Below are 15,274 nucleotides of genomic sequence, written 5' to 3'. Positions count from 1 at the left end.
TTACACAGATTAAGAATTCTACTCCTGACAGCCACAAGGGGTTTCAAACAGCAAAGGCACGATGTAAAATGCTTCTTACTGATTAAATAGTCACTTACATGCAAGCAGGAAAGACCACTAACTATATTAATGTACAAATCAAATTAAATCTATAGTTACATGGAAATTTCCAGAAAAAGAAATAATTTTTTACAACTGTAAATATAGTACAAGATCTTAAGATGTCACTCCAAACTTCTCAAATAACTAGGATACACACTTAACAACACACATATCCTTCTACTCCCTCATCTTTTGGAATCCTAAGAAAATTACAAGCCCTTACAATTCACTAATGAATAGTATATTCAAAACCCAAACATGCCTAGACTTTAATCAAACTAGCTGCCTTGCTCCTGCCGTAACAGTTCAGAAAAATAAAGGAACACAGAGAACTCCCAAATGAAAGAACCAGAACGAGGAACTGAACGAGTGGCATTACTATACCTCTGACTAGAAGAACAAAAGAGGCAGCCCTACTTCACCTACCTCCACAAAATGAGACATGCACATCTTAAACAATAAAAGGGGAGGGGATGCAGATAACATACAGCATATTAATATTAGAGGTGACACATGCCAGAAGACTTCCAGTGTTATAAATACATGCACGCTATCCAGAAGTAATAAATCTGGGTCTCAGATAATCTGCAGAGAACAGTTGGGGGTTGGGGGGAAAAAAAATCACACAGCATTATAACTGATCAAATGCAGTTTAAGAAAATCTTCCTTTTCATCACTGGACGCAGGCCATTATGAGATCCTGAATACCAAGCTAGCAAAACTGTTTGTATACTGCAGTATGAGAATGGGTTTTTTTGGTATTACTCAAATGCAATGAGAGAAAGCGTATCTCCAACCAGAGACAACACAACCATGCAGACAACTGCCTGTGTTGAGAGGCAAATTGTGCAACTTTCAACAGCATTTTATATTTTAATTAAACAAGCAGGTATTTATGGTGGTGTTGCAAAGATAAGAAAATATACAGAAAGAAATAAAGTTGTATCATCAAAGGATTTAAGCAGAACAGAAAAGGCCTGCCTGGCATAGAGGAGAAGCAAAAGAAAAAAAAAAAGAAGAAATCCACTTCGTACAGTAACACCAGATGCCCAAGGAAGAACAAAAGGGCCAAGAAAGTTACGAGAACTATAATCAGGGCAAACTTAACCAATTCCATGTGTACAGTAGGTCACCATCTGGAGATCTGTATTAATCTGGTAACCTCACTATTCCGTCTTCTTGGATGCTGCACAGCAGCACTACCAGAAGTTATTTTTGGAAATAAGGTGGGGGAGGGAAGATGGTTAGGAAAGCTCCAAGATATCCAAGAAAAACACATGAGAACATTAAGCAGAACACACTAGCAACAAATACTTGCCATTTTTTTTTTTTTCTCCCCCCCCTCATGTTCAGCATTTATTAGTGCAAGATATCTATTAGTATGAGTTTATAAGCTTCAAGAGCAGATCTGTCTTCTGGAAGTGGCAAAAAAGAACGTCAGGATCCTCCTTTCAGTGGGTACTTTACTAAACAGGGGGGGCTGTATCAGTACTGCTAAGCCTGCTGGAACGCACGTTGCTAAGTTCATCTACGTGATATAGCAGTGCAGAAGTACATGAAAGTTTAGAATAAAAAGTGAGAATTATGTACGTTTCATGACCGTCAAACATTTCCTCTGCTGCTCACACACTCAACAAGCAAAGCAAGACAGTACATGAATTCCCACAAACACCACTACTAGATCTTAAGTAAAATGCAAACTTAAATGAATCCAGCGTTTTCAGAGAAGCCAGAAAACTTGTGTATACTATTGTATACCTACTAAAATACCCAGAAGTTCTAATTCTGTAGGAGTATACGTGTCTTTCAGAAGTAATACAACATATGTGCATGCATTTACACTTACATCTGATTTTTAGCCGCTTGTCTCTGAGCTTTCCGTTCTTTCCTTTTTTGATCTGGTGGCTTAGCAAAAACAATTTCAATGTTTTCTCCCTCTAAATCTTTGCCATTCATTTCTTCCATCGCCTGAAGGAATTAACCAGACTTTAAATATATTTCTAAGCATATCTGAAGTTATTAATTTTATTCTATTTTTTAGAGCATGCATTTTAAAATTTATTATCCAGAGCTAAAATAACAATATAAAGCTAAAAAAAAAAAAAATTAAATAATGAGACAGCATAGTATTGTGGGTTCCAGAGTTATGCATTTCCTCTTAACTTGGCTCTCAAACCCAGGACTGCATGTATCAGTTTAGAAATCTTCCACTCAAAACTGTAAACAAGGCTTCAATCTTTGCAAGCTGTTTCAATTAATGAAGTGACAGAACTGTTCTCTGAAAGTACAGATTTTGCAATAAGAGAATAAATTTCTAATGTCAGCACACACGCAAATACTACTAAAGCTAGAGATCAGTGCACGCTTTTATTCCTTTATTTTACTTGTAATAAATGTAACTTTCTTTTTAAACCAGAACACAAAAATTAGAATTTAAGTCTCATTCTGACCACAAAAAACTCCCAAAACAAACCGCCAACAACAACAAAAAACCAAACCAAACAAAAAAAAAAACCCACTAACAAACACACATGTACAATTTCCATGGGTCACAGTAATTGCTACAAGTTAAATTCAAGCAGGGGAATCCTAAAGATTCTACCACGTTTAGGGACTCTACATAGCTATGCCTTAATGGAATACATATCCTATGAAAAGACTCTTTCCATCATCTTCCTAAGCATCTGCTTTAAGGCATCAGGATGAGTAAGAAAAACTGAATCCCCTTGGATCCTGCATCCTCCCACCAAACATAAAAAATAGATACACTATAGGTAGGAGAGGAATTACACTTTCCTTCCTAACAACAGATGACAGAAGAAAAAACACCAAGACCAGGCTAGCTAAACCCAGGAATGACAATTATTCAATTGTCCAGCACCTCTCATCAGAAAGAAAAGGTGCTTATTCCACACCATTAAAAGGAAGTCATTTTGTTCTTGGAAAACACAAAGATTACCTAAGTTTTTATCACCTGCCCTAGAGAAACTGCTTTAGATTCTACCAATGATTTGGTGAGAAAAATCATTCAGCTTCTGGCATTTCAGTTTCAAATGATAATACATATGATTATCTTAGATACTCATCAGCATAATTACTTAGGATAGGTGCATCTAAAATCCACTTTTCAAGCTAGCAACTGCATCTTCCTAAGAAACATCCAAAGAGGACAAAGTTACCAGTGACAGTGTGTTACCGTTTCTCCAGGCAGAGCTTTTTCTCAAGTAGTATATAGCTTCTAAATGTTTTCTTAGTCACTACTTACACACACACAGTTACAGTCCTCTTCACTTACCTTTACAGCACCATCCCGTTCATCAAAATGAATGAAAGCATAGTCTTTTAGCTTCTTCACTCGCTCTAGCTTTCCAAATTGACTGAAGGCCTTTTCTAGTATCTCTTCTGTTACAGTATTGGCAAGATTGCGTACAAACAAAACTTTTACCTTTAAAAAAAAAAGGGGGGGGGGGGGGACACGACTTAGAAGTATGATCTCATTCCAAAACACAAAATGAAGTTTTGCAAGTCATTACTATTGGCAGTACTGAAAACATCATTACATTTTATGTATAGCATTTTATATACATATACACGAATATGTATATTTATATATTGATACAGCATGAGTGAGCTCCAAAATTCCCTAATAGAAATATTAAATCTGTTTTCAAACATGATTACTTAAGAATTAGTATCCTGAAAGTCAATCCAATTTGTGTTAATGTTTAAAAGAATCCTAGCAGCAATTATTTTCAACTCAAAACACTTTCAAACTTGAAATAAGGCAACCGGGATTGGTTACACACAAGATAATTAACTTATCAAAACATTTCATTGTTTAGACAGGTTTTTGCTCAGGTATTTGCAGAACAGTCATCACTGTAATATCTAGGTCAGAGGTGACAGACCTGCAGCTCTCAAGCTGCTTAACTTGTGGCTCCCATGCTATAGCTACACCAAATACCTAGCATCAGGACTGTGCTTGCCTGAGGAGCACTCAGTGACCTGAATCCACAGCTAGAAGAGAATGCAGGCAGAAGGGTACACTACGGCTGACACTGACAAGTCACCCTTGGACTTTCTCACAAGTCAAACTGCGTCCCTCCCTTGAGGAACAGCCACCTCCAAGTAACTCTGACAGACTACTCCCTCCCCCAGCTCCGTAAAGCATGCAATATGGCTTTTAAGCTACACAAAGACCACCATGCAGCTTATAAGATCAGAGAGGTTAGTTATCTTTCAACTATTGAGATATGCCCTGTTAACTGCCTGACAGTGACTAAATCATCAACATGAAGTTTCATCAACCACCAGCTGCTTACGATAAAAGAAAATACAGAGCAGTCTAACAAAGGCTTAAACTACACTCTTATTTAATATAGCAGACAATACATGCTGGATGCCAGGAATCACATATGTTAGTGACCCGTTAGTATTCAAAGACCTGTCCTTGCGTCCATACTGAGGCTGCACTAAATGACTGAACATTAGCATCTTTGCATGATGTCATTCATGAGTTCTCACAATTTACAAGCCTCTGACTTGTTGGGGAGAGTCCTTTCCATACATTGTCATCACGCCCTGACAGTCTAGTCCACCTCCTACTGCCAAAGAATGCCCACAGTCTACAACGCAGCTGCACATCAGCTGCAAACACCTGCAACTTCTGTTCACATCCCCTCCGCTCCTAGTGGTTTCAAACTAGCTGATGACAAAAAGTAAGTGAACATTGTACATGGCAGCACTGACTTCCCGCTCCTAACCCCGAAGGTCAACAAAAATAACACAGGGTGCGAAGGAACCAAAGAAAGCATGCTTTGATTTTTGAAGCAGAGTTATAATCACTACTCGCACCACATACCGGAATTCAATAAACCCAGACACCCTTTTTGTGAGAATTACCATGTAATTAAGTTACAAATAAACAGGACAGACTTGCATAAATCTTTGTCTCACTTGCTAACCAAACTAGGATGGGATGCAGAGTTTGGAAGAAGGGATACTACAGATCATAAATCTGATCCAGTGTATCAACTCTCATCTCTGGCATAGTTAGTCTTGCTGATTGTCAGGAGATGATAAAAGTCATAGCCAGCTCCATGAGGAAGGCTACTTCCTATCCTGTGTTAAGCTTCTCCGACATGCCTTGATGGTAAGAGCAACCTTTATTTCTTGTAACCTATATGTAATAACCATTTTTAGTAAACTGTCCTAATCACTACCTTAACCTTATTTCATGAAAATGAATTACAGGAAGTTTTGTGAGGTAATCAATAGTTTTAAAAAACAGTAATTTTCAAACAAGTGTTCCTTATTCTTATACTCTAGGAAAGGACAAAAACTGGAATATCACAAAGAACCCTAAGTACGCTTCACTAATAAATCCACAATGACTGACATAGCATCCGACATGATTAACCTCAAAAATCATCTTTTGTTTTTTGTTACAAGATGCACTGACTAATACAACATTTTTAAAGAAGTAAAAAGCAACTAATTTACATGGTTTCCAGTGTAGACAAATCCATTAACCTCTAACAGCTGAAATTTTTTAACACCTTTGGTCATGCTACAGGTTGAAAGCGTAGCTGAACCAGTCAAAGATGATGTCAAAGCTAGGAGGAAGGTTAAAGCACAGGTTGAGAGAAGATGAACCTGTTTTTACTTCATTTAAGCTACCTAAAAAAGGGAAGGGGGGAGGAGGGGGGGGGAAGAGAAGTCCTCTTCATTAAAGCTCATAGACTGTAACACCAAGGATCCATAAATACACACCTAACAAGCTATATACCCAGCAGCAGCATTTTGTCATAAAGGCAGAACCCTCTTTTAAAACTCCTTAAGATTAGACTACCCCCAAAACTTCTGGGATCTGCTCCTGTTCCTCCTCTTACCTACAGCACAAACACTTCAGACTTCATTAACCACATTCTGCAAGGGTTACTAGCCCTGTCTCCTGTCCTGTAATCTACCAGGCAGCCACAAGCCTAAGACTTCATTCAGCTGCTTAACCTGCCACTCCAGAACGTCCTCTGTAGCCTCAGCCATGCTACAGAAATAAAATAAAACATTAAGAAATTTATCTGCACTACCGATATAAGAGGCATCAAAATAACACTTAGGAGAAATTAAGCTATCAACACAGCTACTGGAAGTTGGAAAAAACTTTGTTTTGTACCAGAAATCAATTACTTAACCAATTATACTCTGATCCCTCAGTACAAGCACTAATCTCCTGTAGCACACATGACTAGCTTCAGAATCTAGCTTTCTACCTCATCGCACTCAAGGTACTTCACATTTAAGGTAACAGCCCATTTAAAATTTAAGTCTGCATCCATACAGTACTCTCCACAACATTTAAACAAAAATCTGGAGGCAAAAGGAAAAAAAGGCTCGAGTAAACATTTCAGGAATTCAAATTAGTACGTGTCCATATATTGATGAAATGGCATGCTGCTTCTGCGAGGTATTTTAGAACAATACTGTTCACCTTCTGGCTACAAAGGTGAATTTGTTTTCCCCATAGTTTACTCTTATGGACTTGCTTTTCTAGCAGTCTTTGCAAGAAAACCGATGATGATTATTCTGATAAAAGCAACCTACTCCTCCTACTCGCAGTGTTTCCTCCGGAGCCTTCTACCACAGGAATGTGTAAGATGACAGGGGTCAATAGCTCTCCCTTTCCTCCCAATTGACAGTATTCAGAAGCCATAACAGCCAACCTGCAGCTCACATCTGGGACATTACTGACTGCAGCAGCAGCTCAGCTGCTCTTTCTCTTAGGAGAAAGACAGCAATAAACAACAGAAAGTAAACCTAACACTTCCAGAAGTGCCAGATGTGGTCAGAGTTTCTCCAAATGTACAATAAGTGGGCAAGAAAGACTGGAGTACAGACTTTCCTTGTTGCAGGAATAAACTAAGGGACACAGCCAGCAAGAAAGGTCAGGCACAAATGCTTGTCTCATGTTCTCTACTTTTTCAGTATTCTCATTCACATAGTCTCACTTTTCCACACGTCTTCAACCCAAGCTCCACGCCCTATTTTTGGCATATGGCACTAGAAGTATACAAGTTCATTCTCTGCACAATTTCCGTATTTATACTTCTTCCTTTTTCATGTCCCATTTCAAATACAAAACAATACAAGGCATTAAGTGGGGCAAACCACTATCAAGCTTTAATTTCTTTAGCCTTTTATTTCCCACATCTGTAAACTTACTTAGGAAAGATTTCTGATTATGTCCCCTATCACCTCCTGCTCATCTCTTCAGTCATGTCAGCAGAAGTTCCTGCTCATTTAACAGTTTGCTGGATTAGGTCTCATCTCTTTTGAGCCAAGAAGGTGAACAGAGAATTAGGCCGCCATATTTGGGAAGTGCCACATTTGACAAATTTTACCTGCAAGACTCTTCCCTGCTGCTGACAGTCTGTGATGCCGGGCAAGAAAAATGAAGTCTGCAGACAGGCTAGTCCAAAAGCTTCTGTAATACCTGTATTACAAAAGCAGCTTTTTCCCTAAAATGAGCCCCCACCCCAACCCTTTTCCCTTATGGCTCACCAAAGAGGAGATCCCAGCCAAGCTATCTTACTAGGTCCATCAAAGTAGGACTCCAGCAAGTGACGTGTCTCAGATGAGAGTAAAAGCACAGACAAAAAGCAAGCAAAGAGAAAGAGATAAGGATATGGGCTAGCTAGGAGTTTCCATTAAACAACTCAGCTACACAACATAACTGAAAAAAAGACAGGGTTGGGCATTATCTGATGGGAAAAAAATTCAGGTAATTCGTTTCTGGCAAAATATCACACACATACATAAAACAACTGCTACAGCATACTTCAAAATGTTAACAGTCCAGACTCCAGTTTCACTGAAATATTCAAAATCCAAAATATTACTTGTCTTAGTATTTTAAGGAATTACCCCCCACACAATTAAAAATAAAGATACAGATCTCCAAATACAAAGTAATTGCCTAACTTGTCAGAAATAACTGCTATAGGCAACTTTGAAAATACATTTGTGCATCTTACTGACATGTTCCAATTCCAAAGTGATAAAGTTCCAGGGCTAAAAAGAATTAAGGCTTGTTCTGTGATCGTATCTAGATTTCTGTCCCTCCAAATATTAAGCTACAAAACCATTTTAACTTTTGGAGTCACCACCACCACTTCCAGATAAGAAATGAAGTACATCACCTGATGTGCCACATTGGCAAGAATCATTTTCAACATCCAGCCTTGGAAGCACAAAATAACATCAGTCAATAGTTTTTAAATTCACATCAGTTCAAGAGTATATTCATATTTTTATTATCTCACCTACAACATCTCTGTCAAGAAGGCCAAAAGATGCTATTTAAACTTAGGCTAATGTCAGGAAGTACTTACTTTGGAACAAAGCACTTTAAATGTATTATGGTTTCCTTATAGCTTTATTACCTTTGCCATGACTTCAGGATCTGGGTCTTCTATAGGGTCAGCCCATTCAACCGTAACAACATTTCCCCAGACTTTCACTTTGCCGCTCATTAACCTACGTCTGGCCTGAGCAGCAGTTTTGTGATCTTCATATTCAAGGAAACAGAAACCCCGGTTCTTTTTCTTGTCATCAGGCTGATGATACAATATGACATCTGTAAGACCCTCTGAAATTAAGCAAAATATTTATTTGTTATGGCTTCAATCCGTGAATTTGTATTATAAAGTAGGGATTATCTTTCTGGTAAGTATGCATTTAACAAGTGGTTCCAAAAAAGCAGGAACGCGCTAAGACTTTTGAGATCATGTACGTAATAAAATTTCCCTACATTCAAGACCAACATTTTCAAAGAGACATTAGACTATCCCAACTCAAGTTCCATTTTTATTAAGTGAAGAAAGCTTAGTAGCTATGGAAGAGTACCTTTCCTCTAACTGAATGGAGAAGAGATAAGGGCAGCCAAAAGTTGTGCTTTGTCAGTTCTCCTCTCAAACCCTTAAGTCACACCACTTATCAGCATCTGTTTTTTCCATGGATGTCTAAACAACAAGAGATCAAACCTGCATGATTTTAAGACACCTAAAGAGTTTCAGTGTTGTTCCAAGGAACCTTAAGTATATCATTCAGTAACAGAGAAAGCCATCAAATGTTACCTTTGCCGGTTTATTTCTTTGAATGGCTTTTTTAAACATTATACTTAATTCTTTAGGTGAAACTTGGAACCACACATCTAGTCTAATCACAAATATTTCAGCCCTCAGCACAACAGTTTAAAAAGAAAAAAAAAAAAAACAAAACACAAAAACACACAACCTAGAAGTCAAATGCTGAAGAGACAAACGCTGAGTGGTGTTTGTTTGGATTAATCATCGTTCAACCATAAGCCAAGAGTTCATCACTCATCATGTTTTGCATCTCTCCAGCTCTACAAAACCTAGTTACTGACTTACCTGTTACTTTGCTAAATTCTTCAACAATTTGCTCCTTGGTTTTACTTTTCGGAATAGAACCAACAAAAAGCCTATTATTGGCAACAGAGATGCATACACCAATGTGTTTTCCAGAACGAATTTCATGGTTGTTGTACTGAAAGAAAAACAATTGGACAATCATCAGTTACAGATAACTTTCACTCCCCTCCAACAGCAGCATACCAAATATTTTACTTTTGCAAACACAGCATTTAGTAATATTATTAAATTCTTTGGCACTTAACACATTTTTATGATGCATATTCAACTGTTCTGAAGTATACTCGTGTTCTCTAAGATAATTCCACAATTTCAGTCAACAATTATTCTTCCCTTCTTGTTCAAGCCTCTTTCTTAATACATGTTTCTTTAGAGACTTTTTCATGTAGAACTATGAAAGGTAAATCTTATGTCCAAGTCATCAAGGTCAAGGCTTCCCCCATCACAACAGTGCAGAAAAAAAAAAAAACACGCAAGTTCCTGTATAGATTATACCTATGAATTCTTGAATTGTGTATAATACAAGACATGAAGTTACAATTAAAGTCAGATTCCCTTCTAAAGTTCCATAGTTAACAAAAGAAAGAGAACCATGGTCAGGTCTTCTCCACAAAATGTGTAAGAGCAATTGGCAAATACTTTCCAAAGCACATAGACTACACATGTAAAGATAGTAAACAGCAAGAACAACCTTCTACTGACTTGAAATCTTAAGACTTCTGTTCAAATGCTTCTCCCATAACAGATTGTTTAGAAGACACCCTGAACAAGTCAGCAGTTTAAGAAAAAAAAAAAAGTATTACTGTAGACATCTGTTGACAAAAAATGCCTTTCACTGAGATGCAGACACAGGCATGCATCATCCAAATAAGCAGCAGGGAGGTCAACTGGTGGTACATCAACCCCTTTCCAACTGGAAGCCCTGCAACAGACAGTTCTTTAGCTAGGAAAATGTATTTTGTGGTCAACATCTTATTGACAAGTAGCAGGACAGCTTTTTAAAATTTAATCTAGCTATTTATTCTATGAGTTATTTTGTGTTGAGTGGTAAACCTTCCTGCAAGTTCTCCCATGCCCCTTCTTGCTTTGTACACTAAAATCAGGATGAAGATGTTTGTTTACTTATATTTATCTCCTGCAAACGAAAACTACATCACTGAAAATATTCAAAGCTAGACAACTGTACCAAAAGTGAGCTAAAAAGGAGAACTGTACATGTGAAAAGGATCTCGAGTGGCATCTTCCCAACTAATTATGTCTCAAAACATAGTAGAATACAGTAAAAGACTTCCGTCTCCGTATCTGTTGCCCATGTGGCAGAGGAATAGTTGATTTTAAAGTGGGAAACAGCTATATAGGAAGATTGTATATATATTATTATGATCACTAATAGACTTAAATTAATGAAAAGACAGATTACAGTAGCGCAAAAAATACTTTAAAGAAACACCTTTAAAAAAAGCTGACAGTTTATTAGTTTGGAAACAAGACACAAACTGATTCTTCATTAAATGAAGTGTACGTTAGGAAATATTTCTTTACATTAGGAAGCATTTTTTAACCAAGAGGGTGGTCAAACACTGGAACAGGCTTCCTAGAGAGGTGGTCAATGACCCATGCTTGTCAGTGTTTAAAAGAGGCATTTGGACAATGCCCTTAATAATAATGCTTTAACTTTTGGTTAGCCCTGAAGTGGTCAGGCAGTTGGACTAGATGATCATTGCAGGTCCCTTCCAACTGAAATAGTCTATTCTATATGGATAATAGAAGATATTATTTGACTCTTCCTGTTTAAGACCAAAGTTTCGCTACACATTTAATCCAAAAAAAGCCTCTCATACAACTCACGGCAACAAAATAATACCTTAAAAAAAAAATTAAAGTATTCTACCATATTGCAATTCCACATTGACAGTAGTTTCTAATAGTTTTTTCACACTACAATACATTAACTACTACTTCTCATTGTACGTTTCTTCTAACACAGAGAAAACAGTCTTGAATTAGGTGCTCTTTAATATAAAGTTGGTGGTTTTTAGCTAAATAGTTTGCATACCATCTGTAAACTTAGATTAGACATGAACAGGCCCAAATCATGATCTGGGTAAAGTGCCAAAACAGTCAGGCTACCAAATTAGCTATGTCAGCACACTGCTTCCCCCTCCTGTCACCACTGAATCAATGCCCGAAGTTAGTAACAGAGATACTACTACCCTCTAGACACTATAATAGATTTTTTTTTTCCTTTGCTAAGTTCTGTAAGAACCCACTCACAACCAGGTCAAAGTATGCATAAGGTCTGTCTTGTCATTTTATCCACTTAAACCTTCACCAGCAATTTTAGTTTATTTCCAGCAGCAAATGGCAAGTTGTACTGCTATGCATAGCTAGCAAACTGCTTAAGGGGCACATTTGCATAACTCACCTGTACCCGCACTTTGATCAAGCTTATACTTGCTCTAGTCAAAAAATACACTGTATGCTACTATAGTTTCCAGTATGTTTTCCTACAAGCATTTATCCTGTACATGTCTACAGTAACCTTAATCACTCAGAAATCTTTTGAAAAACTGAAATCTAACAACTTCATATGAAATAGGAGGGACAATTGAACATGTGTGCAAAAGAAAACAAATGGAGTTATAATTCTTAACCAGTATAAAACAGAAGGTAAACACAAACATGTTAACAGGGGGAAAAAACGCCTGGGGTTAAAAAAAAAAAAAAAAAATCAGATTTCTGAGAGTCAGTGCTTGTGTGAACATTTGAGATGCCAGTTCTACTTAAGCAGCAAAGGTTAACCACACTGGATTAAGTACTGGTGTTCATATCTGTAAGTCTTCTCAGTATCAGGCCATAGCATCACTCCATTTTTGTCTCAAGCACAGCCCCAAAGGTGTTTCAAACACAATTTAGGAAATTCTCCCCTTTTTTAAGTGGCTTAAAAATGCATATGCATAAACATAATCAAGGCTTCAACCTTTTAAATTGCATGATTTCTTCTGGTTAATGAATAGGGTAAGTCAACATTAAGTTCATCCAAAAATTTTAGTTCAGTTTTACATTAAGTTGTTATAAAGACTGTGGATGATACAACAGACACACAAATAGGAACTGTATGCAAAGTATGTTACACCAACTGCAAGAGCCTGAACACAGGTCACTTTATTCTCTGCTGCAGTTTGGGTATTGACAAAACCTCATAGCTGTCTCTTATTACTCAGAAGCCTACAGGCAATGCAGAGATTTTTTTATTCTCATTTTTGCTATACTTCAGAGTCCTGAATAGGAAAAAAAAAAAAGCCTCCGAGAAGAAGATGGGAAATAACCAAAGAACCCCTATCCCGGGGAGGCCAGAAAGCTGGGAAATAAGTTGTACACACATCAGAAGATTATAGTATCAAAAAGAACACCACCTGTTAAGACACGAGGATATTAAAATGGCTAGGACCAAGGGTTCAGCATTTCTAAGAGGTCTGTCAGCAGCCTCTCCCATGCATGTGTAACTAATACAAGTGATAGACACATGATTTTCAACTGCGCTCTACAGCTATATTTTGCTAGTAGCCCTGCAAATCACTCCTAGACAACTTGGGAAACTTACAATGCACCAAACTAGCCAGCCAACTAGGGTTGGAACCATTGAAAAGCTGACAAATGCCACAGGATCTGATTTAAAACTAACCCTGCCCTCAAAGAAGTTAGCACGAAGGCTGAAAAGCTGCCCCATCAATCACAACACTTTTCAACTATTACAGTCAGTGGCTATTTAACTGAAAGACAGAACACAGTGCTTTTTTTCCCCCTGCATATCAAAGATCAGATATAAAGGCACACCAAGTACCTCCTTCCCTTGTATCATTTAGTGGAAGACTGAGGATAGGATCTGATGTTACTTTTATGGAAACACAACCTGAGTGACTTTTCAGAGCATGCTGCCTTTAAGCAAAATCCAGCTAAGAGAAGAAAAATTCCTTTTTGTTCTTTTACTAGGTGCCTCTGAGAACGTATTTGATTTGATTCACTGTTTTGCTAAGCCACGTGCATAACTCTTAAAAGTTCACACACAATATAAATAGCTAGTTTGACAATGAAAGTACGAAGAGGTATAAGCAGTTATCCTCTGTATATTTGGATTGCGCACAGGAACACCAACCGTTCCTATTTAAAAACCGAAACAGTATATTCCAGATATTTTTGTGCTTCCACTTTTGTAGACATTTCTATACTTTTTCAAAACACATTCCCATCTTCAGCTTGATTTGTCTCCACCAACTGACTTACATGACTATTATGTCAATAGGGTACCTTAATGGTTTAAGATGTGCCTTATTACAAAAGAGAGATTTTAACCCGACTATATTAATACAGTACCAGGACACCTCAGAATGAGTATGGTTAGCACTCTTGAGGGTCATACCACACACTGATCTCGGCCCTATCAATGCAGTAGTAACTAGCTCAAAAAATTCAAATTCAACTTAACTAGAAAAACAAAGGGGCAGCGCGAGGATCAGGGTGTGTTTCTTTTCCCCCTCTTTTTTTTAGTGATGGATACTTCATGCATAAAACCTGGAAAGCTGAAGAGCGGCCTATTCCTTCTACCAAACTATTTCACACCTCTGTGTAAAACAGAGGAAGTGTTTTTTAACCTGGCAGGATTTACGACTTTTCCTAGTCAGCTGCAGCAAACAGAACGGACCTTAACACTCGAGAGCGATTATTTCCCATGCGAAGTATCTAATGAAATTCTGTGACTTCAGAAGCATGTTTCCAGCACGGGGCCCCCTGCTGGTGCACAGGCAAATCAGAAATCACAGACAGCCCGGCCAATGCTTCCCTTGCGCCACAGCAACCCGAACACCACTCCTCTCCAAAACTCATCCAGATGCAGACAGCTCAGAAGTCACTACTGCTAATACAACCTTTGTTAATAATAAAGGCTCATCTAACTGGACAAAACAGCACTGCGCTGGCTTCCCCCCATCCCCGTCCCTAATACAGCCAGTAAACATCTATACGCAATGTGGAAATATTTGAAAACATGTAGTGGACATTTACGAAATGATCTAACAATGTCAGTTTCATCTTAATCATTTAAGCATTAGGATCAGGACAACTGCTTATAAGCCAGAGAGTGTTCTTAAAAGAAAAAAAATCCAAGTAAGAAAACTTACCAGTTTAACAGCTTCCTGAGCTGCCTCCTTAGTACAAAAAGTGACAAAAGCATATCCTCTATTTAGACCAGTTAGCGGATCCATCATTAAGCGGAGATCCCATATAGGGCCAGCTTTCTCAAATAATGGAACAAGTTCATCTTCAAACAAGTCTCTTGGAATCTTGCCCACAAATATCTACAAGAGACATACAGAGTGTTGTTTATTAAAAAATACTTGCAACGAATAAAAATACTTCTACACAAACATCTCCTTCTCCTTACCTCTGTACCAACAGAAGGCTGTTGTCCTGAATATACAGACTCTGGAGGAGGTCCACCATACTTTCTCTGTCCAGTAGTCACATCAAGAGTGTAGCCGGTTCTCTCCAAGAGTGCCTTCAAGTAAGAAACTTAAAATTTTAAAATCATATACAAATTGAGCTAGTTTAGATGCACTTCATTCACAAACAGACATGCTTATAATTCCTCTTAAACTGTACTACTTTGAAACTCCCACATGCAAACAAGCCTACTGCTAGTATTTCAACACGAAACTTGCAAA

General features: G+C 37.9%; 1 protein-coding gene across 12 annotated transcripts in view; it reads right to left on the bottom strand.

Moving 5' to 3' along the window:
- SYNCRIP (synaptotagmin binding cytoplasmic RNA interacting protein) overlaps window positions 1-15,274 on the bottom strand; it is a 33,558-nt gene that overhangs the window by 13,662 nt on the left and 4,622 nt on the right. For all 12 annotated transcript variants that reach the window (XR_014227651.1, XR_014227652.1, XR_014227653.1 and 9 more), the window contains exons 5-10: window positions 14,995-15,108; window positions 14,732-14,908; window positions 9,534-9,669; window positions 8,544-8,749; window positions 3,398-3,547; window positions 1,949-2,070 (exon numbers count right to left, since the gene is read on the bottom strand). Coding sequence is in view for 6 of the 12 variants with exons in the window: in XM_082306754.1 (XP_082162880.1) it covers window positions 1,949-2,070; window positions 3,398-3,547; window positions 8,544-8,749; window positions 9,534-9,669; window positions 14,732-14,908; window positions 14,995-15,108 (905 nt within the window). In the remaining 6 variants the exon portion in view is untranslated. The remainder of the gene's footprint in view (window positions 1-1,948; window positions 2,071-3,397; window positions 3,548-8,543; window positions 8,750-9,533; window positions 9,670-14,731; window positions 14,909-14,994; window positions 15,109-15,274) is intronic.

Source organism: Platalea leucorodia (assembly GCF_965183815.1).
Source record: "Platalea leucorodia genome assembly, chromosome: 3".
NCBI classification, from domain to species: domain Eukaryota; kingdom Metazoa; phylum Chordata; class Aves; order Pelecaniformes; family Threskiornithidae; genus Platalea; species Platalea leucorodia.
Note: the sequence above shows the minus strand (reverse complement) of the source record. Positions and strands in the feature narration are given on the sequence as shown.